Consider the following 24,664-nt stretch of genomic DNA (forward strand, 5'->3'; position numbering starts at 1 on the left):
AGTTGCAACAAGATTCTTAGAATTATTTTTTATTTTCAGCCACAATGATGCTTAATTGGTAAGTTCTGCTAATTTTTATTTTTCATTCGAGTTAAACTACGGGGAGAGGGATTATAACTTGGGTGCAAATGGGGATTCTCATGAATTCTGCAGTTATATAGAATAAAATAAGCTACTAATTTTTATTTTTTCATTCGAGCTACAAAATAAAATAAACTACTTGATTGATCTATAATACTTCAGAAGCTGGGTTTATTTAAAGATTTGCTAAGTTGTTGAAGTTCTGGGATCGCTTTGAGTACTCGTTTATGAGTTTAGAAAATAAGGACTCTTCTCTCTCTAGTAGCTTGGCTGGCGTGTCGTACTCTGCAACCCGTCCTGTTTGCACGAAAAATTTGCTCAAACTCTATATCAGTAATGTAATGTGCCTGTGTGTGCTATGTGCATGTGGTTTTGTACGTGTTTGTTGTGTTTATACTTACCATCACTGAGGACCAAAACCAGATCACTATCTATTACCGTGTGGATTCTGTGAGCAATTGTGACAACCGTTCGATCTTTGAATTCTTGGCTGATGACCTTCTGTATCACTCCATCAGTTGCAGAATCAACTGATGCCGTTGCTTCATCCAATACCAGAATTCTGCTTTTCTTCAGCAAGGCTCTTCCAAGACAAACTAACTGCCTTTGCCCCACGCTCCAGTTTTCGCCATTTTCGACCACTGTCATGGCTATGCGTATTAGCAGTTTACTATAGAGAATAAGTTTGGAGTAACAATCAAAAGTAATGAGTCTGACCTGAGGCATCCAACTTCTCTTCCTTCGCACGCACCAGATGACCTAACTGACATTTCTCTAGAGCCTGCAAATTTGGAAATTTACTTTCTTTACATATATAAGTCATCACCTGTATCCTGTTAATGCTTATTTGATCAAAATAATTACCTCCCAAACATCACTGTCGGAATATTGCTCTAGTGGATCGAGGTTCCCTCTAACTGTTCCTTCAAACATTGTTGGGTCTTGGGGAATGATGCTAAGCCTTGATCTTAGGTCATGAAGGCCAATTTTGCAGATGTCAACATCATCAATTATAATGCTTCCTTCTCTAGGTTCAACTACCCTGAAAATGGCTTGTATGAGGGTTGTTTTCCCACTTCCGGTCCTTCCTACAACACCAACTTTGTTCTGTCCGGGGAATGTGCAGTTGATGTTTTTCAGAACAGATGGGAGATGCTCAGCATAGCGAATCTGCACCGCAGTTCAATGTATGCATAAGGATTGTTAAAATACTTTTTATCAGGACAGAAAGTAAGAATGCGGCAGCTAGAGCTGTGTCATTCCTAATTTTTTTTTTTTTTTTTTTTTTTTGGGTGCAGTATGAGCTACTTGGTGCTGAATTGAAAGCAAATTTTAAAACTTTTTGTGTCCGTGATCTAAAACCTTGTAGAGGCTTACCTGCAGATTTTTGAAACAGATTGTTCCAACTTGTGGCCAGTTGACTGGTGGCCTGCACTCTTCGATTACCATAGGTGCTTCACTTTTTAGTTTTGAGTACTGCAGAATTCTCTCGACTGAGATCATCTTATTTTCTGCGTTGCATATGTTCCATATAACAGAAGCTTGCAAAACATTCAGATTTATTCCATATGTTACCGCCAACCCTGCAATGCCTGCTCGAATGAAATTATACAAAGCAAAATCTCTGTAAGTGATATTTTTATGAGTCATAATAGTGTTCGGGTTTTGGTATGATGATGATACTCACTAGGATTTATAACTCCTTCTGGGAGGGTAACCAACAGAATCAATGAGAAGGCGAAAACAAAGTTGGAGAGCAGATTTAGTCTGAAAGAAAGCCATTCCATTGCTGACATATTATGAAACCACGGCCTGGAATGGTTGTCAATAAGACTGAGATTTGAATCACTGAATCGTTCTTGTTGATCAAAAGCACGGATTGTCGCAGCTCCTGCTAGTGATTCTGCAAAGTGGTGGAGGATCGGAGCTCTTTCTATGCCTGATAAACGTGCCAGTTCTCTTGCTGTTGGTATGTAGTATCGCTGGGTAATAAGCATCAATTTTTCAGTCAATTCCCAAACACACACACGTATGACTCATTTTGATGCAAACCATTCATATCATGTTTTCTTCATCGGTAGCATTTCAAATGAGTTCAGTTTGCTTTTCAAATCATTTTCTTAGTAGTTTATATGCATCACATAATATATTCATGATTTAAAATCGTCATTTAAGATAATTTAAAATCTTCATGATTCAAATTAACTGCTGCAATGCTGTAATTATATGCATCACATAATATATTCATGATTAACGTTCTTATTTACATGAGGAACTTGAACTTTGAAATTTTATAGGACTTCTTCCATCCCCTTTTTCTTTTTCAGCGTTCGTATTTATATTGATTATATAAGCTCAATGGAAAATGAAGTTGTTACCTGATACCATATGCAGATTGCAGTTACTGGAATGAAGATGACGAAGACTTCCCATGCTACCTGCGACATCACTGCAATGGTCCCTAAAAGCTGTATTATTGAGAAAGCACACCAACCTAATTTGTTAGCAATTTCCAGATCGAGCACGCTTTGATCAGTAGATGCCTGCAAAATGAAATGAAGGTCCTATCAGTCATGCTCTTCTTTTTATGACACAGATACATATTCAAAATCATGCATATTTTTCAAACTATAACTTACCCGGTTTAAGATTCTTCCAGTTGGAGTTGAATCAAAAAAGGACATTGGTGCTCGGAGCACACTATGTAGCATCGTTGTGAAGAGCTTCTGTGCTGTTGAAAGTCCTGCTATTACAACTAGGGAGGATCGTAATAGCACGCAAAGTGAACTTCCAACGGCAAGTAGTATATAAATAAGTAATACGAAACTCATTTCCATGTGAGGTTCGGTCTCACTGGTAGGAGGTGAAGCCCATGCCATCCAGTAGTTACTACCTACCTGTAGCACTTGGAATGATGACTGTGCCAAGATTATAATTGGTACTAGCACCCCACCTTTCACGATGGTCAAATAAGACCAGTAAACTTCTTTTCCTATGCTCCCTTTCTCTCTCTCTTCATCTTGTACCAACTTGCCTTCTTTTTCTGTAATCTCTAGAGAGAGACTGTGCTCTGATTCCTGTCGCGTCTGTTGAAGTTCTGCAATTGAAGTGGAGTCTGTGTTCGATTCACTGTCAGGTGTTGGATCTTGAGAAGCTCTACTAGTATTTTCAACTGTGATGATTGACTCTAGAGCTCGGCTATGAGCACCAACTAAAAGCTCAAATCCTATGTTTTGTGCCAGAAGCTCTTCAAATCCTCCAGCTTGTGCGATTTTTCCATCTTGCATTACCTGTTGAAAAACATATCAGTCACTGTGTTGTACAAGTTCCTTACAACTCAGGTTATTTTGGAAGGATATTTGAATTTGGAACTCGTCAGTTGACTTGACCTGAAGGGGAGAGAAGGAAAACAAAATGCCTATAAAATGCCGAGAAATTTAGGTTGTCGCTTACCAGAATGAAGTCTGCTGCTGGAAGAAACTCAACTTGGTGGGTGACATAAAGTATAGTCTTTTCCCTGAGAATTCCCATCATGCAGTCCTACAGCAGTAAAAAAACTACAAAACTCACTTGGCCGTTGCTTCTAAGTATGAGATGTTCGAACTTTTAAGTTCAATCATCATATTGTTATTCCTGACACAACAAGTGCAGGAAAACTAACCTCAAAGAGTTGGGTGCCTGTGTGAGCATCAACGGCGCTAAAAGGGTCGTCAAGTAAATATATATCAGCATCCTGGTAAACCGCACGAGCAATCTGTATCCTTTGCTTCTGTCCTCCACTCATATTTATGCCTCTCTCTCCAATTTCTGTTAGATCCCCTGCAGAGAATAGCTCAAAGTCCTTCTCCAAAGCACATGCTTTAACAGTTCTGTCATACTTGGCCTTGTTGTATGCATTTCCAAATAGAATATTGTCCCTGATATTTCCTGTAAGTATCCATGGAGATTGAGGAACATAAGCCTTTGTACCGCTGATTTTCACTGAGCCAGAAACTTTCTGTATTTCTCCAAGAATGCATGACAGCAGGCTGGATTTCCCTGATCCGACAGTCCCACAAATTGCTACTTTCATACCCCTCTTCACATTTAAGTTTATTGCATCAAGAGTTGTTCTGCTTGAATCAGTATCCCAGCCAAACTTTCCATTCCCTATAACAATTGCAAACTCCATCTGATCTTTCGGAATATGTTCAATGGCATCCTGTTGAATTTCATCTTCCTGGAGATAGGAAGCTACTCTATCTGCCGAAACCTTTCCCTGTGCAATCACGGAGAGTAAGTCAGGCAGATTAAATATAGGGTCTTGTAACATTCTGAAGGTGGCCAATGCTGACAAAACTCTCCCCGCTGTGAGTTCTATTCCCATAAACGTGCACGCCACGAAAGTCACCACAGAGATAAATGTGGGTGATCCCCAGAAGACAAAAGCCCCAATTGCCGACAGTCTCAGTGACTTCCACAGCCAATTGTACTCTATCTTCCTCAAGCTTTCTAACTTGTGTAGGAACTGACTATCCCATGCCTGAAGTTTAATCGTCTTCATGCTTCGAAGAACTTCTGATGTGGCTTTCATCCTGTTGTCCTTTGCTTCCATGATCCTAGTCTGGTATCTTTTCTGCATTGTAGTCATCGGTATGTTGATAAGAAGAACCCCCAAAGTTGCTGCCAATGCAGCAAAAGAACCCATGCCAAGATTCGTATGAAGAATGTAGATTGCTAATGAGATTTGAATAGGCATCATCCATATTATGTTTAAGTACCAGATGAAGTCTGTGATTCTTTGGATATCTACACTCATGTAATTGATGACTTCTCCGCTAGTGTGGCTTTGGCGGGATTGGCTTGACAGAAGTAAGCCCTTTTTGTAAATTTGAGATATAAGTGCAGCTCTAAGCCAAAGGCCTAGCTGTCGAGCCCCAAAAATCCATTGCCTCTGTGCTGTCGTCTCAACCATCTTAGCTCCTAGAAAGGCAAGTGCAAGAATGTAACCGCTCTGCAAGCTTCGTGTGCTCTTCTGACTCAGAAAGGTTACGAAGTCATCAATGAGGTATGGACCAACATATGATGCTCCTGCACTTATTACAGCGAACATTGCGTTAATTGCTGCTTTCTTCCTGATGAATAAATAGATTGTCTTGTAGATTGTTGGGTCTGTGGTTCCATCTCTCTCCTTGATAAATTTTAGTTTCTCGTCAAAAGACCGAGACAGAAATTCAGCAGAGTCTTTGATATCAACATTTGGGACTTCATCCGGTTCAAGGGGTTTCTTGTATCCAATGACAAACAAGGGATTGAGCCAAGAGAACGTTATGAGTTGGAGAAGAGTGGCTTTTCCATATAGAGATTCTCTCTTTCCTTCAGAATGTTTGTGAGCTTTTCCGTTGAGAAGTGGTTCGGTAACGCCATTTGGGATGGCGAATGTTAGTCCTGTCTTCCCTCGTATTGAAATACCACATAGGCAGGTGGATGCAAGGAGACTTAGGAAGCCAGCATAATCTTGTAACCTAAGCTCGCCATGGTAGGTGAGTCGGAAATGAGTATCAACTGCCACGGAGATAATAGACGAGAAGAAGCTGCAAAGCCACCACGTTCTTAATAGCCAAGGGAACTTGATCGACTTACTATTCGCAATCTGGTATAATGCAACTGATGAAATTGCCCACGATACCACCTGCATGCTCTCCGAAGAAACAGGACGAAACTTATAGTTGCAGTATGTCACCCTTCCATTTAGCAACAGCACAAAAACTACGAAATGAGTGCACATCAGAAGAAGGGAACAAGCCATGCTGGTTTTGTAGGTGGTGCTGAATCGTATGCCAATGCTGCCATACTTCTCTGTGCCTTTGTCTGGGAACTTTGATCTTTGTTTGCAGATTTTACGTACAAAATGTAGTGCCAAGATGCCAAGGAAACCAAGTTGCATACCGATGCTAATGTGCTCGGATAGGCAGGGCAAGTTTTGCTGGAGCCATTCTGTCCGAAATTGAAGAAGCCTAAAATCTGTAACACAAAAATATGGTTGTGGTACGTTTCTTTCCAAAAATATAATATTCAGTTAATCATGAGAAACTTATGAAAATTCGACCTTTTCACACTCTTTTAAAACTACATGTAATGCAATCAATGTAACTTTACAAGCAGAATAAGTATCTGTAAAATTGAACATGTTGCAACTGTTCAAGCTCATCAATGTCGAAAAGTGTTTAACTGATGTTTTATACCAAACATTTTACTAGTCTTTTCTTAATTTGCGTCTCGTTAGGGGACGAAGGAATCCGTTCGTTCTACTAACTATCTTGTGACATACTACAAACACTGTACAGTGAATTTGTTACAGCTTACAATCAAGCAGTTCTATAATCAGCAGTGTGTGTGTGTTTTTCTATGCCAATATTCTTGAAAAAAAAAATTTGTCATCTGGAAATTATAACAATAATTTAGAAGAGGGCGAAGTTTCGTTTCAAACCCGAGATACATTTGTAGAAACCCAATACTCTATCCACTAAAATATTGAACCATATGCAATCCCATTAATTGTCCAATTTATGCAGATTTTCATGGAAAAATTAATTGACTATGTTGGCCTTCACCAAGTTAATTATTTGTGAAATTCCCTGTTAGAACAAGTTTCAAGAAAACTGAAGTGCTCTAACTTTGGCGGTATAGTTGAATTTCTAGGCAGGGATTATGCAAATTTTATGTCCTAAATTGCTACATTTTTTTTTTCTTTTTTTTACAAACGATATGATAATTGTCTAAATTTTACAAAAAATGCAAGGAGATTTGAACTCAGGTACAGAGGTTGAAGTACACAGTACGCTACTCGAGCCAATTTGGCTAAACCCAAATCTTATGTTCTAAGTTTCTATTTAAGAAAGAATGAAACAGATTTAGCAAACTATGATTAATTAGTCAAAACTAAACATAATACTATAACCACAAACCAAAGAGGTCCAGTCAAGTCTTTAAACACAGATCAATGCATGCATACTGCTTGGCTTAGCAAACAAATTGGGGGTACCGTTAAGCTATATATATGGTCACCTATTACCAACTGGTCCAACTCTACAAAAATAGAGAGCCTATCTATAAAAGGCCCTTGACTAAATAGAAAGAAAAATAAACATTCAGTCTTTTTTAAGATATTATTCCATGAAAAAGAAGAAGAAATTATTAAAGAAAATTAAGAAACCACTTGGCCTTTGGTGAGGGTGACGATTACACCAAGACAACTTAGCAACAAGAAAGACTACAACAACGAGAAGAAGAACAACATCTAGGGATGAACAAAATGATTTTCTTGAGAGAAATCAAATATATAAACTCTCTCTTTCTTCATATATATATATATATATATATATATATATATATATCATATACAACTACAAACACATATGAATGTGTGTCTGTATCCATGTATACATGTATCTATGAATATTTTCATGCTTTTTGTGCAACTGGTGGAAAACGATATTAAAACTTACTTATAATGGCACTCCGAAAACCGAGTATGTGTTCCCAAGCCATGCTTCTCCAGCTTACAGCTTGTCTCTCTCTCTCTCTCTCTCTCTCTCTCTCTCTCTCCCCTCTTGCAGTTTAGCCTTAGGATTCTGAGAGTAAGAACATATGAGTGTCCAAAACCAAATTATATAGAAAGTTGGAAGGTTGTGGCAACTCTGTGTGTGTGTATATATTTATTTATTTATTTATTTATTTATTTATATATCAGAGGAGAGTTTCATTTGAATTTTTGGATCGATCACAACGTACGACAATCAAGTTCTTCAACTTCAAGTGTCTTTCATGGTTCTTATGAACTTGATTGAGAGAGAGAGAGAGAGAGAGAGAGAGAGAGAGAGAGAGGCGATTGTGTGTTTTATTAGGGAAAGGGTGTGGGCAAGATATCACGTGAGAAATCAAATGGGGACGGTCGTTTTGGCTGGTTATGTGAAATGATGCGAATGTTTTTAACCAACTAAAAGGAGGCATGTGAGAAGCGAATTAATTAACAAAGCTATCTAACCTATGTGGTATATATGTTGTGATGGGTCAAATAAAAAAAGTAAAATAAGAAGAATAAAAACCTGCTACAAAGTGAATAGTGCTTTACTTGTTAGAAAATGTTTTCAAGGTGGATGGTTAATTGATTTAATCGTTAAACATAAAACGGTCACTCAATCACATACTTGTATGTCTTCATATTTAAGTGTGACTTCTGAGTTGGCCATTATGCGACCCATTATTAATTATGAGAAAACGTTGTATCCAGTTATTGCATGTAAGCTCCACTAATTATTAAAGGGTGTTGTAACCTGTATATATGAATCGTATGTAATTATTTAGCTCCACTCACCCTGTGACCTTTAAAGCTGCGGGTAAAAGTGGAGGAAAACGGCTCACAATTGTTCTTTTTAAAATTTATTTGGTCAAGAAGCTCACAATTATTTTACTCCAAAGCTAACAATCCATTAACGTGGAGAGTGTGGTGCAGGAAAAATAAAGCCATAAGGAAGGCTGAAATTTGTAGCTTTTTAATGGTGGAATATCTTACAAAAGCACAAGAAAAATTTGATGCCATTTCTGATAATTTTTGTCCCATTCTGTTCTGTTCTTGATAAGAAAAGCAGATCTTATATTATTTTTATATATAAAATCAACAATCTTTTTTGGGGTCACAAGTTTCACCAAAATTTTTTTAACAAAAATGTCCCCAAAACAAAAAAGTTCAAAAGCAACTCAAAATAATACACCAAATAATGTAGGAGTATTTTTGTCATTTTAACAGTGTTTTTTTAATGATTAATTATTTTTGTACCATTTTTTTTAAATTAGTACCTTATAATTGACTAGCAATAATGTGATTTAATTAGTTGTTCATTTTAAATATTATTTTCTCTATTTTTAAATAAGTTTTAAAAAATCTTACAAGGCATGTAACGCCCGTTATAAAAAAGGTATTTCGCACGAGCATAATAATGTTATTAAATTAATTGTTAAATAATTGTTTTTTTTTTTTGAACAAACGATATTATCTACACTAAAAATGAATGGGTGGGTTTAGCCTCACAATAGACTAGAAATAATATGGTTTAAATTCGCCTTTAGCGAGAATCGAATCTAAGACATCTCATTGACTAGTAAAAAGAAACATCACTCGACTATAATACTAAGTGACTTAAATACCTCAATTTTTAGAGAATCCTTTAAACATTTCTCTATTTATTTTTACTTGTCTGTCTGTACGTATTTTTGTCGGAAGATTATTTAACCACACTGAAAATCTTTCCGTCCCTTCACAATTTATTAAAGGGATTTGGGATCCAAAGGTTTTGTTTTTTCCGCGAGAGGCCACAAGCATGTGATGTTTTGTTTTTTCCCCGAGAGGCCAAAAGTATGTGATGCGGTTGGTGAGTTTTACCTTTTTACTACTTCCTTGATTGAGCAAACCCCAGTGCAATTAACCACTAGTTGTAATTGTTCAAAATGATTTCGCCAACGCATTTTTAAGGTCTTTGTATTTTTCTTCCATCAATTTTAAGATTTTTTCTATAAAAAACAACGATATTTATTAGTAAAAAGACAAAAATTCCTGAAAATATGTAAATGATATGAATCTGGACGTGTCTGCAAAAGTAAAAACTCTAAAAGCTAAACTAAAGTCGACCAAATTTGCACAAACAGCCAAAAAATTGGTAACACAAAAATCTAGCCTAACATGTATTCGAGACCGCATAGAGAAAACAATCAAAACCCATATTAAACCATTACCTAAGTCATGTAAAAATATGACTCCTTGGATGGGTTAATCCAATCGAGACCACATGTGGGTTTTACAAAACTCATATGTCGGAGGAATTCTAAAATCGTTACGGTAAAAAATTACTTTCCTATATTTACAGAAAACTTTATGGATTAACTAAATCTATTCCAACACAACTCCAACGTAGAACGAACCGCATTTAACCAAGAAAGACCAGTACAATGCAGGGCATGAGAAAATCAATTTCCAATGATCCATCTATGTATAGTAGTGAATAATAGTGCATGGTAGCGACTAAGAGCCGCCATATCACAAATTTGGCCAAGAGCATATGGACAAATCGCAATGAAGTGGTTTAGATTAAGCGTAGAAATAAAGTTAGATAGACCCAAAAAGTTGGAGAATGTGTTTGGTGGAAGAATTGGAATGACAGATAAGCACGAAAAAGGTGATTGGGTGTTAAATTTGAGCACAACTCAAACTAATTCACCACAGATTTAAGACCCAATCACCTCTTTCGTGGTGAACACAGTAAACCCATATTCTTTAATCTTTCAGTTCTGCTGTGCAAATACACGCAACAGAATACATAAACTTCATCCATAACGTAGCAAACTCTATACCTAAACCAGAACATCTAACTGTCCTACTTAAGCCCTAGCTACATAAAACTTGTAATCTTCTGTAGAACATACTTCGTAAGTGTCGAAATGTCAGCAACTGGCCTTGGTAGAGTGGCAGTTGTCTTCACAAGTTCACCTAGTTGGATAAAGTCTTAGGGTCGACTCATATGAACCAATATACAGACTTATGCAAATTTAATTCTTAGTTATGGCAAACTCATTTTAGGCGGGATATTGTTGTGAGTTGTTCCAGTTTAAATAGCTTTCGAAAAAACTGACATAAAAAGAGTTCTGCAACTTCCAAATTTCTGTAAATTACAAAACACCAAACACTCATGAGTAAATGTTCATATTCTGAAATAACTAATGGAACCGGCATGTTAGATTACGACCCCATGAATTATGTTGCCGTATTATTGACAACTAATGGTCCTTCCATCCTCTGACAATTACTAAATTTGGAGTGTATTTTATGTTCATCACTTTATTTATTACCATTGGATGAGTTTAAATTTTGAGATTTATATCTATCCATTATACAGATCTCAAAATTTAAACTCATATAAGAGTGATCAATAAGATGGTAATGCTCGTTTGAGAGTGATGAGCATAAATATTCCTCTTAAGTTTGGGAGTTGTTGAATTACTATAAGAAATCGGAATTTCACCTACAAGTTTGATCACTAGGGATACCTGTGAATCTATGATCAATTGCTACGCATGCTTAAGTTTCTGTGTTGTGTGTATGTGTGTTTCTGTGTTGACTGGTGGATTTAAGTCAGCTTCATTTGACTGGTTGGTTTAGGTCAAATTGATATCTGATACAGCAAGAGTAATCCATTTTCAGCCTAATAATAATGATGACTATTGCTTTTGCTGATTTAGACGAGAGAGCCTTGGCTCGAAGAGGAATTATTTCTCAAGATCTATTTTTTTGTATAACCTCGGCTGAATGACAGAAATTTTGAGATGAGAAGATAAAACCGTTACACCTCGTTATAAACTTTGGTCTCATAAAGTGAGAAATTGTTTCTTGAGATACTTTGTGATCGATTCACAAAACTTATGATGAGAATAACTCATATTATAAATTTCTTGTAAAGATTATCTTCATAAAAAAATCAAGTCGTTTAGTCAATTTAACTTTAAAAACAGATGTTTTTTTTGGCAACAAATTTTTCTCTTGTAAGCCTACCAATGCCAAAATAAAAAACGATAACTTCGCCGCAGGTTCGGCATGCAGATTAAATTATATGAATTGTTTTTTAAATTTATATGATTGTCAAAGCTTTTTATCAACCAAACAACCAAAGAAAACTTAGGTACGTAAATGGTGGCACACAAATATTAAAGAGAAAAGGCAACAATAATTCCCTTCATTTTAAAAGTAGCACTTCCACTTGGCAGTACTCGTCCATGATTTAGCCAGAGACATGATTGACTGCGAAGGATTTACATTTCGATTGGTGCCTCTTTTGCTTTGACTAATAACATCAAAACTTTTTACTGCTAAAGTGTTTTATTAGTCGTATAAACTTGTTTGTCTTCCAAAATAGGTAGGACCTTTCGCAGCATCGTATGTCTATCGAACGCAAGATTCAACGTTCCTCCCAAAAGAACAAGGCCCTTCAATCAATCATTCGGCACTCAAAGTTGAGGGTTGGTTGATTTAATAATTCTTCTTTCTCTAGTAAAGAAAACTGAAGATTCGAATTTAGACGTCTTCTTTGATCTAACTTTAGGGCTATACTTATTTAGAAAGAATGGATTTTTTTTTTTTTCACAAACGATATTAGCTACACGTTAAGGAGGTGAGGGAGCCTAAGCCTTATAATTGGCTTGCCATAATAATGTGATTAAACTGCATTTTTTATGAGAATCAAACATAATACTTCTCACTAACAAATGAAGAGAAATATCATTAAACTATCATACTAAGCAGCTAAAAAGAATGGATTTATTATAAGAAATGAATATCATTCTCATGTGTTTACTAACAAATAAAAGAATATAAAAAATAAATATTTTTGGGTACTCGTACCTGGAAAATCAAGGTATGAGATTACAATGGGAAGGAGGGTTGTTTTTCCTATTCTCATTCTTTTATATTCTCATTCTTTCACGTGACACGTAAATATTGCCTAAGAATATAATTAGGCTTTTTAGCCAAAATGGTCCTTGAGATTTGCATAACTCCTCACTTTGGTCCTTGAGATTGTCCATCATCCATCATTTTGGTCCTTCCGTTAAAAACTCCGTTAAGTGTCTCGGAGCTCTTGGCCGGAAGTTTGAGTAACTTTTAAAGCTTTGTAAGTTAATCGTTTCTTAACCAAATTCGACCCATAATATATCAAAATGAAGATAGGAAAGTGTAGAATAAGATTATACCTATTTGGAAGACCAATGGTTGCCGGAGATGGTTGGAAAATAGCCTTAAAGTTGACTGATCCGAGGGAAAACTGAAAAACTTGCCGGAAACTGGGTAAACTTTAAACGTTCATAACTTCTTCAATACTCAACGAAATCAAGTGATTCAAAAACGAAAATCATACTTATCGACGAGACAAAGAGAATGGTACCTTTTTCAATGGCTAAATCGCTGAAGTTTGGCCGGAAAATGGCTCGAAAGTGGCAGTCTTGGTCTCAAGTTAGGCAATTTCAAGCCCATTTTTGGCCAAAGAACAGCGAGTTAGCCATCAAAAAGGTACCATTCTATTCGTCTCATTGAGAAGTATGATTTTTGTTTTTAAATCACTTGATTTCGTTGAGTATTGAAGAAGTTATGAACGTTTAAAGTTTATCCAGTTTTCGGCGAGTTTTCCAGTTTTCCTTTGGAACAGTCAACTTTGAGGCTATTTTCCGACCATCTCCAGCAACTATTGGGCTTTCAAATAGGTATAATCTTATTCTACACTTTCCTATCTTCATTTTGATATATTATGGGTCGAATTTGGTTAAGAAACGATTGAGTTACGAAGCTTTGAAAATTGCTCAAACTTCCTGCCAAGAGCTACAGGACACTTAGCGGAGTTTTTAACGGAAAAACCAAAATGATGGATGGTGGACAATCTCAGGAACCACTTCTATTGACTTGAAATCTCAGGGACCAAAGTGATGAGTTATGCAAATCTTAGAGACCATTTTAGCTAAAAAGTCATATAATTATATCACCCGTTCAAAAGTTAGTTGGTTAATTAATTGTCCAGTTGGTTAATAGGAAAATGCCCAATTGGTTCCTCATTCTTTTATCTTCTCATTCCTTCTATGTTTCAGGAATCGGCTGGTTAATATATAGGAGAAATGTTTATCTTATCCTCATTTTTTTATATTTGCATGCCTTCAATGTTTCTTAATAGGAAAACGCCCAGCTGGTTCCTAGAAGAAAACAAAAAAAAGCGCAATTAACATCGTGGGTTGAAGATTAAACCCTTACACATTAAGTTAACAGAAATTTTATCTACTAGAACAATCCACGAATTCCAGTATCAATTACATAAAATATAAGGCTTTGAATTTAAGAGTGCCCACACAACAATACTACTTTATATCAAAGCTTTCAATTCAACATATTTCCGGTAGGACCCAAGGAGTTTGGCTCTTTCACATATTCTCGTAAAAGTTAGGCAAGTAAAAGTAGATGTTGCAAATCAACTAATTGGATTGTTGATAGATTCTATTAAGATTTATTTAGTTTAATTTCACGTTACATTATCATCACCATTACTAATCTCAACTCTATATTATAGTGATATCAAATTAAATGAGTGTTAACAGATACCTATTAACAACCTAATGAATTAATTTTTCACCTCTACTTGCAAGTGTACAAACACAACAATTAATCTGAAGCACTCATAGCTAATTCTCTTGGGCACACAGTTTTTTTGGGTACTTTTGCAAGTTATTATTTTGTTTTTTAAGATTTTTAGGTTTCTGGCCAATTAGTTTTTAAATTAATTTTTGGTGGTACGTCCTTATCAAGCATATTATGAAATGGACTTTTGTAATAATAACCAAAGTAGATCCTTATTAAGTATATTATGTAAGGAACTTTAATGAAAAGCACTGGTACTGTTCATTTTAACGAAAAATCACATTTTTACACTAAAAAGCAAATCATGGTACTATTCACTTTACCCTTTATTTTGTCTTTATCGTTAAAACTCGAAGTTTTCAAGTTATTTTTATTATTTTTTCTTATTATGTAATGAGACTTCGCAATATTAACAACACATATTACGCGCTAAAAACAGTCAAGACACTAATCCTACGTTAGTATTAATGTGCACAGGCTTTTCAAACAAAGTTAAATTTGGAGTCATTGATGCCTACACAACATCTATACTTAAATTAATAAGGTGGTATTATTAGGCGTCATTGATGCCTACACAACATATATACTTAAATTAATAAGGTGGCATTATTAAAATAAACTCTATGAGGAAGTGCACATATCTTATCCCTTGCGTGTGTCATATTTTTGTATTGTATAAACTCTATAATCAGAATTGTTCAATTTCTTAATTTTAATTTGAAGATTATATCTACTAAATCATTCCAATAAGAGATTGTTTAGTTATCTAAATGTATCTAGTAAATAGATAGCTCATCATATATATGTTACTTGATACACATATCATCAATTTGTTCTTTACATTTGAATAAGTAAACGATGTCCGATTCAAATGATTTTTAAAGGGATGAGTTTCGAATGAAGATTAAAAATTTGAATGTTTCCGATTATAAAATTTAGACTTTGAATATACATCATTTGCAAGAAATAAAATATGTGCATTCTCCAGAAAAGATGCATTATCCTATTAAAAAAAAATGCAATCATCTATAATCTAGATGACTTATTTTTTTGTCCCCTTGGAATTCTCCGACACAGATGCTAACATGCATGTGGAATATTATCATTCCACGTATGATACATGCATTTTAATTAGTTGGTCTTGGTGTTTTGTTGGTTTGATACTATGAAGTGTTTGGTGAGTGAAAGAGATCAGTCTAAGAGAAAAAAGGGTCTCTTATTAAAACAAAGAAAAAGAAAACATTATTGTTAAGAAAGCTATTGTGTGGTTCCACAATTCAAAGATGAAACGCACATTAAGTACAAACGTGCAATTCTTTTGTTAGTACATGTGAATATTTCACTCCATGCAAGGGCGGAGTTACAAAATCTTGAGAGGCTGGGCTAGCTTTAAGCTTTAATGTTCTATTTTCTTAAGCTCGTATGTATATAAATTATACAAAATGAAGAACTAAGTATAATTTTGTAAACCATGCAAGTATATAAATTTGTTTTAATAGTCCCTTAGCTTAGGGGATTGAACATCAAACATAAAACCATATAAGTCGATTGTCAAGTTTTAATGGTCGTTTAGCTAACGGGTTCCTTCTCGAATTTATGGCTTATTTTTGTGTCAAAGCGATTTCTTCACAACTCTACAATATCCGGTTAGAATTAGGTTTTTTCTTTCTTTCTTATTAATGACTTTTTGGAAGATACATAATAAAGTGAAGCTTGAAAGTAAGGCTCCTCCCTATGTATGCCTTTGTTGTTCTAATTTAGCCTGGATTAGGCAAGTTGGAGTTTCACTCCTGGTCTGTTGGAATTTTGGATAAGCAACTTTTTCCAAGATTTTGCAAGTTATTTTCTTGATGTTTTCACCCAGAGCTTTGGGCATCATACTTCTTTCTATGAGGAGCTTCATGTTATCATCCTTGTTGTGGAGTTAGCTCATGTGCAGGGTTGCCAAAATTTATGGCTTGAAAGTGACTCTTCTAGTGTGATATCTAAATGTCCAGAAAAAATAAAAATAAAAAAACCAAGAAATGTGGAAATAAAAAATTTAGCCTGGATTAGGCAAGTTGGAGTTTCATTCTTGGTCTATTGGAATTTTGGATAAGCAACTTTTTCCGAGATTTTGCAAGTTATTTTCTTGATGTTTTCGCCCAGAGCATGGGGCATCATACTTCTTTCTATGAGGAGCTTCATGCTATCATCCTTGTTGTGGAGTTAGCTCATGTGCAAGGTTGCCAAAATTTATGGCTTGAAAGTGACTCTTCTAGTGTGATATCTAAATGTCCAGAAAAAATAAAAATAAAAACCAAGAAATGTGGAAATAAAAAGAAAAAGAGAAACTAACAGGCGAGTGTTGGGCTAGAGTGAAGCAGTAGGCTAAGTTGGACTTTCACTGCAAGTTCTTGGGTTGTTGAACTTGGTTCTCCAAAAGATGGCGGGTTTATGCTTCGATTAGTCGGAACAAAAAATTTCAAAACCCATAAGCATCATTTAAATTGAGAACTATAATTGTTGAAAGTGTTAGAACAAGCAAAAACATAATAATTCGACGTGAACGAGATTTTGATATCTTCTAACTAAGAGAAAAGTGGTGTTATTATTATAAGTATGGTATGCAGAAGATAAATGATATGATCTTAGAACAAAGGATAAGTTGTCAATACGTGCGTATGCGCATACATAATATTTATTTATGGAAGTAACTCAAGTAAGGATGGTTGTATTTATACCTGTGATTCTGCCAAGGCAATAATTAAGATCAGAAGGCTGGACACTGCCGCTAGGGCATTGAATGGAGGCAACCTTGGCGTTCAAGTATTCTGAATAAGCGTTTGCGACAAATACAACAGTTGAAGTGTACTGAAGATTGTTCCATGGCAAAAACCATAACAACCCACCAGGCGTCTTCTACACATTGTTGTTACCCTTGTGAATGCAAGGGCAAATGGCTTGTTCAGCTTGGCTCTTGCATTGTCCCCATGCACCTGAAGAATTTACCTTGCCCTCCAAAACAAGGACTTGTGCGCCAATAAACTTGTCATCCCAAGCAAACAAAGTTGTAGCACCACCAGTACTGCCTGCTTGGCCAAGATAATCCAGGTAGGTTTTATCATCAGTAGAACGATGAAGCCATGCAGCAGCCCACAATAGCTCATCCTGATGAGAAACAAAAGTATACAGTTTTTTTTTAAATTTTATCACAAAGATTAACTGATTAACTAGACTTAATAACCCCATGTTAAGTTTTGATTATTACCTTATATCCGCTGCTGGCGTAGAATTTTTGCTGCCGCAGAAATGCTATTCTGATAAATGCAAAAGTGGTTGCGAGCAAACTCGAATAACTATAAATTTTCACGTATCCTTAGATATTGATATACCAATTATATATGTGTGTGTGAAAAGTAAACGAGATGTTTTGATATAGACGTCTTGTTTTTAATAATATAGTACGAAATTTGTGAACCCAAAAATAGGGTACGAGATTTGAAGCTGGATTAATAACAGAAATATTAAGGATCTGACCCTGAACTCATTCTGTCTCAAATCTTGGGGAAAGAATCCGAAAATAAATAAGGTCGTACTTATATCTTGAATCATATGTCATCAACAAATAGTCTGGGTGGTGTAGTCGGTTATCACGCTAGTCTCACACACTAGAGGTCCCCGGTTCGAACCCGGGCTCAGACACTTTATGATTTTTTGTATAAACTATTACTTTAATCTTGTTGCATACCTTTGCCATCAATTTTCTCGTTCAAATTTGGCTTGGCTGCCATCGATAAGGTCTCCAAATTTTAAATATAAAATTTAAATTCGACAGCTTATATGATATTTTGACATTTTTTAAAATTTTCTTTTTTACCCGATATGTCAAATTAAATTATTAATTTATTACACTATTTTATTTTAATAATTATATTATATATTTTAATTTTACATATATAAATAATTGATAATAAAAATTATTCGAATTAGACTGCAAATATTCTAAAAGTGAAATCAAAACCCCAAATCTGAAGTCTTTGATTGTTTGATTCGCGGGAGGAGAGAAGGAGGGAGAGAGAGCGTTACATGATGAAGAAGGGAGCATAGAGACCGACTATGTCAAATTAAACTATTATTTTATTTTAATAATTATATTATATATTTTAATTTTACATATATAAATAATTGATAATAAAAATTATTCGAATTAGATTGCAAATATTCTAAAAGTGAAATAAAAACCCCAAATCTGAAGTCTTTGATTGTTTGATTCGTGGGAGGAGAGAAGGAGGGAGAGAGAGCGTGACATGATGAAGAAGGGAGCATAGAGACCGACTAATTCCACAACGATCTACGGAGTTTTAGGCCTTTGCGGTGTCACGTTGTTTGAAAACAAAGGAAAGTTGTTAAAGTCTGAGAGGTGGGTGGAAATTCTAGGCTTCTAGGAAGATGACATTCTAGAAATTGGACAAGATTTAATTTTGAAATTGGACTTGGGTCATTAGGGTTTCTTGATTTTTTTGCACAAGATTAATTTTGACTGTGATTTGTGTTTTAGAAGCGCAGAACACAAAGAAGGAGCCTGATCTCAATCCCTGTAGTTGTTCTGGATCTTGAGGATGCGAATTGATAAAATGAAATTCCTATTAACCAAGCCACTTTTCTCAACATGTTTTAGATTGTGATCGTGAGGTTGATTTCTGAGTTTGGTTCTAAGAAAAGGGAAGAAGAAGGTGAGGAGAATCAAGTGAGAAAGGAGATAAAAATAATAAAAAAATATTTAAAGTTGCTGTCAAATTTGACAGCAACCCCCTTGCTGCCAATCCATATCATCGCCACATAGGAATTGGCATTTCGGTTGGAGAATAATATTGTGGTCTTTTTTTTACTGTTATAACCTATGTGGACATTTTAACATCTCTTTTGGATATGCTCTTACCAACACCAAGGAGTCCTATTCTTTTGTCTAACTTAGCAGGCGGCTAATGGAGATAGAGTTGGAAAAAATTCCCGAAAATTCGGAGCCAAACCAAAAAAATTTCGATCCCAAACTAAGAAAGTCCCAAACCAAAATTCTTAAATTTTTTGGGCATGAAATACTGAACTGATCTCGAAATTTCGTTACGGGATTTGGTATTGTCTACTCAATTTTTATGTAATTCCATACCGAATCGAAAATAAATTATATATATATATATATATATTATTATATATGTATTATTATACATCTGAATTGTTGCTAACTATTAGTAACAATATAATTGGTGTGGTCTAAGGTAGTAACCATAGCCCTTATACCACATTTATTGATACGAACATTCCACAAATGTGTTTATTTCTTCAACACGAAATCAAAAATTTGTATTGTTAGTTTTCGAACATATTAGGTTTGTAACTTATTATTTTTGCTTTTGGGTTTGTTACTTATTTTATTTTGATTGCATGTTAATTTAACTTAGTATGAATGATTGCTCTTTCAATTTGTATGAAATTTGAGAAAACCAAACCATATCGAAATACCAAAAATATTTCAGAATTCTCAAAATTTGGGAATATCAAAATTTTGATTCGGGATTGGTCTTTGAATTCTCGTCCCGAAATTTTTTTGATTTCGGATCTCTTGCCGAACCATCCCTTATGGTCATATATATTTTCTTTTTCTCTTTACTTCCTCTGAGCAACTGGTATCCTGCCAGTACCAGCCAACAATTTCTTCCAAATTTTGCCCCATTTTAACATTTTGAAGGAAATGATTGACAAGCATTTGCACCCACCATTCCAAGTCTTTGTCTAATTTCTGTATTCCCCCACAGCCACAGGTAAACGATTTGCTATCCTCTCTTTGTTAACAACTCTTAATTCCAGATTTTGTTACGATATTTACATCTATATGTTGCGCTAACAAGTAAGTTGGTGTTACTACTCAGTACTACAGGATGATGTTCTTCACTTATAATTAAAATGTCTTGTGTTTGAATCTCGTGGATAGCGAATTTGGTACCAAATTAAGTTGCCATTGTGTAGCTTAACCGAATTTCCTCCTCTTCTTAGTGTAAATTATATAGTTGTACTAAAAATAAAGAAAACAAGTAAGTTGGTGTCTTTGATTGATTGTTTCCACATTGTAAGCATAGCCCAGAGTGTGTTATATGTGCGTTTGACAGTTTGTTTATGCTGAACGCAATGTGTTTGATGAAATGCGCAAGTGATCTCGTAGTAAGCGTGTGAGAGGCTTGCTACTACTCCATAGGGCATATATCCGTTGTTTATCTGGGGTTCCACTCATTTTCTTTTAGTTTTTGATTTATTTACATTAGCAGAAACACGGTTTCTAGGAAACTGAAAGAACGGAAAATGTACACTGAGCGCTTCTTACAGTGAAGAAGTAGGCCTTAGAGAGTGGAAGCAGACCGAGATTGACTTTAATCACGCGTTTTCAAAGCATTACTATTCCTGAGTGCAGGTTCGGTGAGTTGCAGACAGTTAAACATTCTTGCGAGAATTGCAGTGATGTGATCTGGGTACAACAAACAAAAGAAATGCAAGTTCAAACACTTTCACTCCAGAGTTACACTCTCAGTCCACCCACTGTCTCGCTACCACAGCAACTTTCCAGTAAACTGTTGAGGTCGAATCCAAATTCAAATTCTGGGTTTTGCAATCCACTCAGAAGGATGTCCAAATCACCAAATGGTTTGAGAAGTCATGGTAAATCTGTTGGGGTCACGTGTGGGGTGGCACAAGAAGCGGGTGCAGATGATGGATTCTATATGAGGAGGTGTGTAGAGCTTGCAAGAAAGGCTATCGGGTGTACCAGCCCCAATCCTATGGTGGGTTGTGTTATTGTCAAGGATGGCAAGGTTGTTGGTGAAGGCTTTCACCCAAAAGCTGGCCAGCCGCATGCTGAGGTATACTTATTTTCCTTGTTTTAATGAAGTGGTTGAAACTTTCGGTCGCTTTGCTCTTTGGTTGGTTGCTTACAAGTTAAAATATTTTGGAAAGATCACAAAAATAATTAAACGAAGGGAAAGTAAATACCTAGATGCCGAGTCCTTCAACTTTTATTGTGGACCGTATGGTTCTGTTCTTTCTGGTTTTTTTTTTTTTTTTCTCTGGTTTTTTCTTAAGAGTTTTATAATTGATTTCATAATTATCATGCGATTTGCCAAATTTTACCTGTTGTTGTACATGAACTTTATAAGTAGCTGTTAATGTAAACTTAGATCAAGAAGTCAAAATGTCAAATGTTACAGGTTTTTGCTCTGAGAGAAGCTGGGGATTTGGCTGAAAATGCAACAGCATATGTGAGCTTGGAACCGTGCAATCACTATGGGAGAACACCACCATGCAGCGAAGCCCTAATTAAAGCCAAAGTGAAAAAAGTGGTGGTTGGAATGGTGGATCCGAATCCAATCGTGGCATCAAAGGGGTTGGATAGATTAAGAGATGTTGGAATTGATGTTACTACGGGTGTAGAAGAAGAACTATGCAAAAGGCTAAATGAGGCTTATATCCATCGGATGCTAACGGGGAATCCTTTCGTCACTATCCGGTAAATTTGTTTTGTTTAGATTAGTCAATAGTAAAGACAATAAAAATGAGTGCAAATGATACCTTATTCGATACTTTTGTTTTGTATATGCCTTGATGTATTTGATTAGAGTGAAGTTGAGAGTTCTTTGACCCTTTTGTTCTTGTTAGCAGATACTCGATCTCAGTCAATGGAAACTTTCTGGATCAGCTTGGACAAGGAGTTGCTGAGTCTGGTGGTTACTATTTGCAATTGTTACAGGAATATGATGCAGTTATTCTTTCTTCTTCCGCAATAATGGAGAACGTCTCTATTCCAGCGTCCCAAGAAGCTGGAGCCAATCAACCACTTCGGATTATAATAGCTAGGGATAGTACTTCTCCAGTCAAAATCCCTGCTCTCACCGTGGAACCAACTGATAAGCTAATAGTCTTTGCAGACAAAGAGACATCAGTAGAACTAGAAAGAGCTCAAACAGGTATTGAAACGGTGGTGTTCGATCAAATAAGCTTAAGTGCTATTTTGGAATACTGTAACTCTCAAGGAATGTGTAGTGTTTTGTTCGATTTAAAGGGAAACGTAAGTGATTTTGAAGAGCTTCTCCAAGACGGCATTGAACAGAATTTGTTGCAAAAAATTGTGGTAGAAGTATTGCCCCTGTGGGATGAAAATGATGTCGGGAACTTTCCTGTTGCATTGAAGAGTCTGAGTAAAAGAGTGGAACTGAAGAATTTGCAGCCTAAGATTTCAAATGAGAATGTTGTGCTTGAGGGATATCTGTGATATAAGTGACTAGAACACGAAGAGATTTGAATCATTTTCGTGCTGATGCGGGAGAGAAATACGAGGATTTTACAGCGTTCGGGAAGAGTGGCGGACGGAGGCCAAGATCGTTTCTGATCTTCGGTCTCTGGGGCTTAGAGAGTTACTACTTTTTCGGTATTTTATTTACCTGCATATTGAGGGTTGCCATAGCCAAGAATGAAGGGAAACTGTATATGTAAGTTTGTATTGGAATCTACATGTTAAATGATTAATAAAATTTGTTTTTGTTTTTGTTTTTGTTTTTTTGTTTTTGTTTTTTTTTTTTTGTTTTTTTTGTTTTTGTTTTTTTATTAAATCTGGTGGATGTGAATTGCGCATTATCTTTTGAATTTTAAGCTCATTTTGGAATTTCAAAGGAAGAAAATCATCTTAGAATTCAAGTAAAACAGCCTCAAGTTAGAAATTTAGAAAAGTCTCCAATTTTTAAGGTTGTGTTATTAGCATTGGACGCCACAATGATGGTATATCTGTGTGATGAAAATCCTTCCCGACTTATAGTGAGAACCCTAACATCCTTGAAAATTATTGAGTTTGAAGGAACTTCACTGTTAAACTCATTGCTACCTAGCACAATATGCTACCTGTAGTCTAGGGGTGGGAAAAAAAACCGACGAATTGAGAAACCGAATCAGACTATGAGAAAAAACCGAAAATAAACCTAGTTGACCACAACCCAAAACTGGGATCGAACCGAACCGAGTTATTAAATATGTACATTTATATATGTAAATTACGTATCAATTTTTTTAATTTAGTACTGTTGATTTGATATTAATTACCATAATACAGTAATGTCGGTTTCTACTTTCTACCCATAAGCTCGAGTTCAAAACTTCTCTTTCCTTAAATTATTGTAATAATTTCGAATTTTCTCATCCTCTTTACTAATAATAAAATGAGGATTTACAGTGAGTATAAGCCAAGCCAAATTGTAAGGAAAAACCGATGAATCCTAAACCTAAATCATGTTAGAAAGACGAAATTTTTAACCAAATTTTTGGTTTAGATTTTTTTTTTTTTTTGTATCAAACGATAGATTTTGTAAATTAGAATGTCCTACATCTTTTCTATAGTTGTTAGATTAAACATTCATTCCTTTTAAAGATTTGATTAAGGTGCTTTAATCAATTGCCACCTCAATAATTTTCTGTTTATTTAATTTCCATGTCATTAATTTAAATGCATTTATATAGAGGCATAAGGTAACTTAGCAACTAATTGCTTACAATACAGGAATTTAATTTCGTCAATCCCCTTCTACACATTAAATGACATTTTTTAATAAAATAAAATAAAAAATTAACTAACTAATTCCTCATTACCTTATTATCAGCATTTAAAAAAAAAATCTCTTTCTATTAAAAATGTCTCAATAAAAAGTCTTCAATATATATTTTTTCACGTATAGATATATAAAAAATATACTTAAAAATTATGGTACATTTGAGAACAAAAGTATCGACTTTTGGTACATTTAAATTTCAAATGTACCGAGAAACCAAATGTATCATAAAACCAAATGTACCCATTGTTATGTAACCTTTTTGATACGTTTAGATTTCAAATGTGCCCATTGTCAGGTAACCATTTTGATACGTTTAGATTCTGAATTTACCAAAAGATCAAATAAACAAAAAATCACAAATGTACCACAAAACCAAATGTCTCTATCTGATAACTCTTTTGGTACATTTACATTCCAAACGTACCGATAAATACAAAAAATCAAATCCACTATAAAACTAAATGTGTCCATATTATAGGTAACTAGATGTAGCTATATAATCAAACAAATCTTTATTATGTGTTGGGTCTTCTAAATAATAAAATCTGACATTTTTTTTTATATAAATATTTTACTATATTCACAAAAAAAAAAAAAAAAAAAAGTAAAATTATAACAAACAATAAAAAAAAATGTACAAAGATGGATAATAAAAGCATAAATATAGGGATGAGAGGGGGGAAAAAACGAAATGTCTAGAAAAAGTCGTGAAAAACTAAAATTCTAAACAAAATAAACTTGTGTGAAAAACTAAAATTAA

At 35.1% G+C, this 24,664-nt stretch overlaps 2 protein-coding genes, 1 non-coding gene and 1 pseudogene across 8 annotated transcripts; 2 read left to right on the forward strand and 2 right to left on the reverse strand.

Annotated features, from left to right (window-relative positions):
* Positions 1-135: 135 nt before the first annotated feature.
* LOC137735693 (putative ABC transporter C family member 15) lies at positions 136-8,002 on the reverse strand. The gene is made up of 11 exons (XM_068475138.2): positions 7,569-8,002; positions 3,743-6,084; positions 3,535-3,621; positions 2,721-3,371; positions 2,460-2,624; positions 1,769-2,063; positions 1,459-1,673; positions 946-1,251; positions 799-862; positions 483-722; positions 136-378 (listed from the first exon to the last, which is right to left on the reverse strand). Exons 1-11 carry the CDS (start codon positions 7,609-7,611, stop codon positions 257-259), a joined length of 4,530 nt encoding a protein of 1,509 aa, XP_068331239.2. The 5' UTR covers positions 7,612-8,002; the 3' UTR covers positions 136-256.
* Positions 8,003-17,182: 9,180 nt separating this feature from the next.
* On the reverse strand, positions 17,183-18,054 carry LOC148695515 (endoglucanase 14 pseudogene; annotated as a pseudogene).
* On the forward strand, positions 17,892-17,965 carry TRNAV-CAC (transfer RNA valine (anticodon CAC)). The gene has a single exon. It is a non-coding gene; the product is annotated as a tRNA-Val (tRNA).
* Positions 18,055-19,895: 1,841 nt separating the features above from the next.
* On the forward strand, positions 19,896-22,850 carry LOC137735392 (riboflavin biosynthesis protein PYRD, chloroplastic). Of its 6 annotated transcripts, none has more exons than XM_088696238.1 (4): positions 19,896-20,082; positions 20,772-21,171; positions 21,517-21,815; positions 21,968-22,850. In XM_088696238.1, exons 2-4 carry the CDS (start codon positions 20,803-20,805, stop codon positions 22,575-22,577), a joined length of 1,278 nt encoding a protein of 425 aa, XP_088552364.1. In that variant the 5' UTR covers positions 19,896-20,082; positions 20,772-20,802; the 3' UTR covers positions 22,578-22,850. The 6 variants fall into 6 exon arrangements, with proteins under 6 accessions (XP_088552364.1, XP_088552362.1, XP_068330917.2 ...); XM_088696236.1 differs by having other exon boundaries at positions 19,901-20,082; positions 20,727-21,171; XM_068474816.2 differs by having other exon boundaries at positions 19,937-20,082; positions 20,727-21,171; positions 21,487-21,815.
* The last annotated feature ends 1,814 nt before the right edge of the window (positions 22,851-24,664 follow it).

The sequence above is a fragment of the Pyrus communis genome, chromosome 7 (genome assembly GCF_041283825.1).
Source record: "Pyrus communis isolate YQ-2024b chromosome 7, ASM4128382v1, whole genome shotgun sequence".
NCBI classification, from domain to species: Eukaryota; Viridiplantae; Streptophyta; class Magnoliopsida; order Rosales; family Rosaceae; genus Pyrus; species Pyrus communis.

What these genes read in the sequence shown, in the direction of transcription:
- LOC137735693 (XM_068475138.2), bottom strand. Translation starts at nt 7,611, where the DNA reads ATGGCTTGGGAACACATACTCGGTTTTCGGAGTGCCATTATAA. An exon ending in TTTTCGGAGTGCCATTATAA is followed by an intron (nt 6,085 to 7,568) that starts GTAAGTTTTAAT and finishes TTTGTGTTACAG; the next exon opens with ATTTTAGGCTTCTTCAATTT. An exon ending in AGAAGGAGTTATAAATCCTA is followed by an intron (nt 1,674 to 1,768) that starts GTGAGTATCATC and finishes TCATTCGAGCAG; the next exon opens with GCATTGCAGGGTTGGCGGTA.
- LOC137735392 (XM_068474816.2), top strand. Translation starts at nt 20,803, where the DNA reads ATGCAAGTTCAAACACTTTCACTCCAGAGTTACACTCTCAGTCCACCC. An exon ending in CTGGCCAGCCGCATGCTGAG is followed by an intron (nt 21,172 to 21,486) that starts GTATACTTATTT and finishes ATGTAAACTTAG; the next exon opens with ATCAAGAAGTCAAAATGTCA. An exon ending in AATCCTTTCGTCACTATCCG is followed by an intron (nt 21,816 to 21,967) that starts GTAAATTTGTTT and finishes TCTTGTTAGCAG; the next exon opens with ATACTCGATCTCAGTCAATG.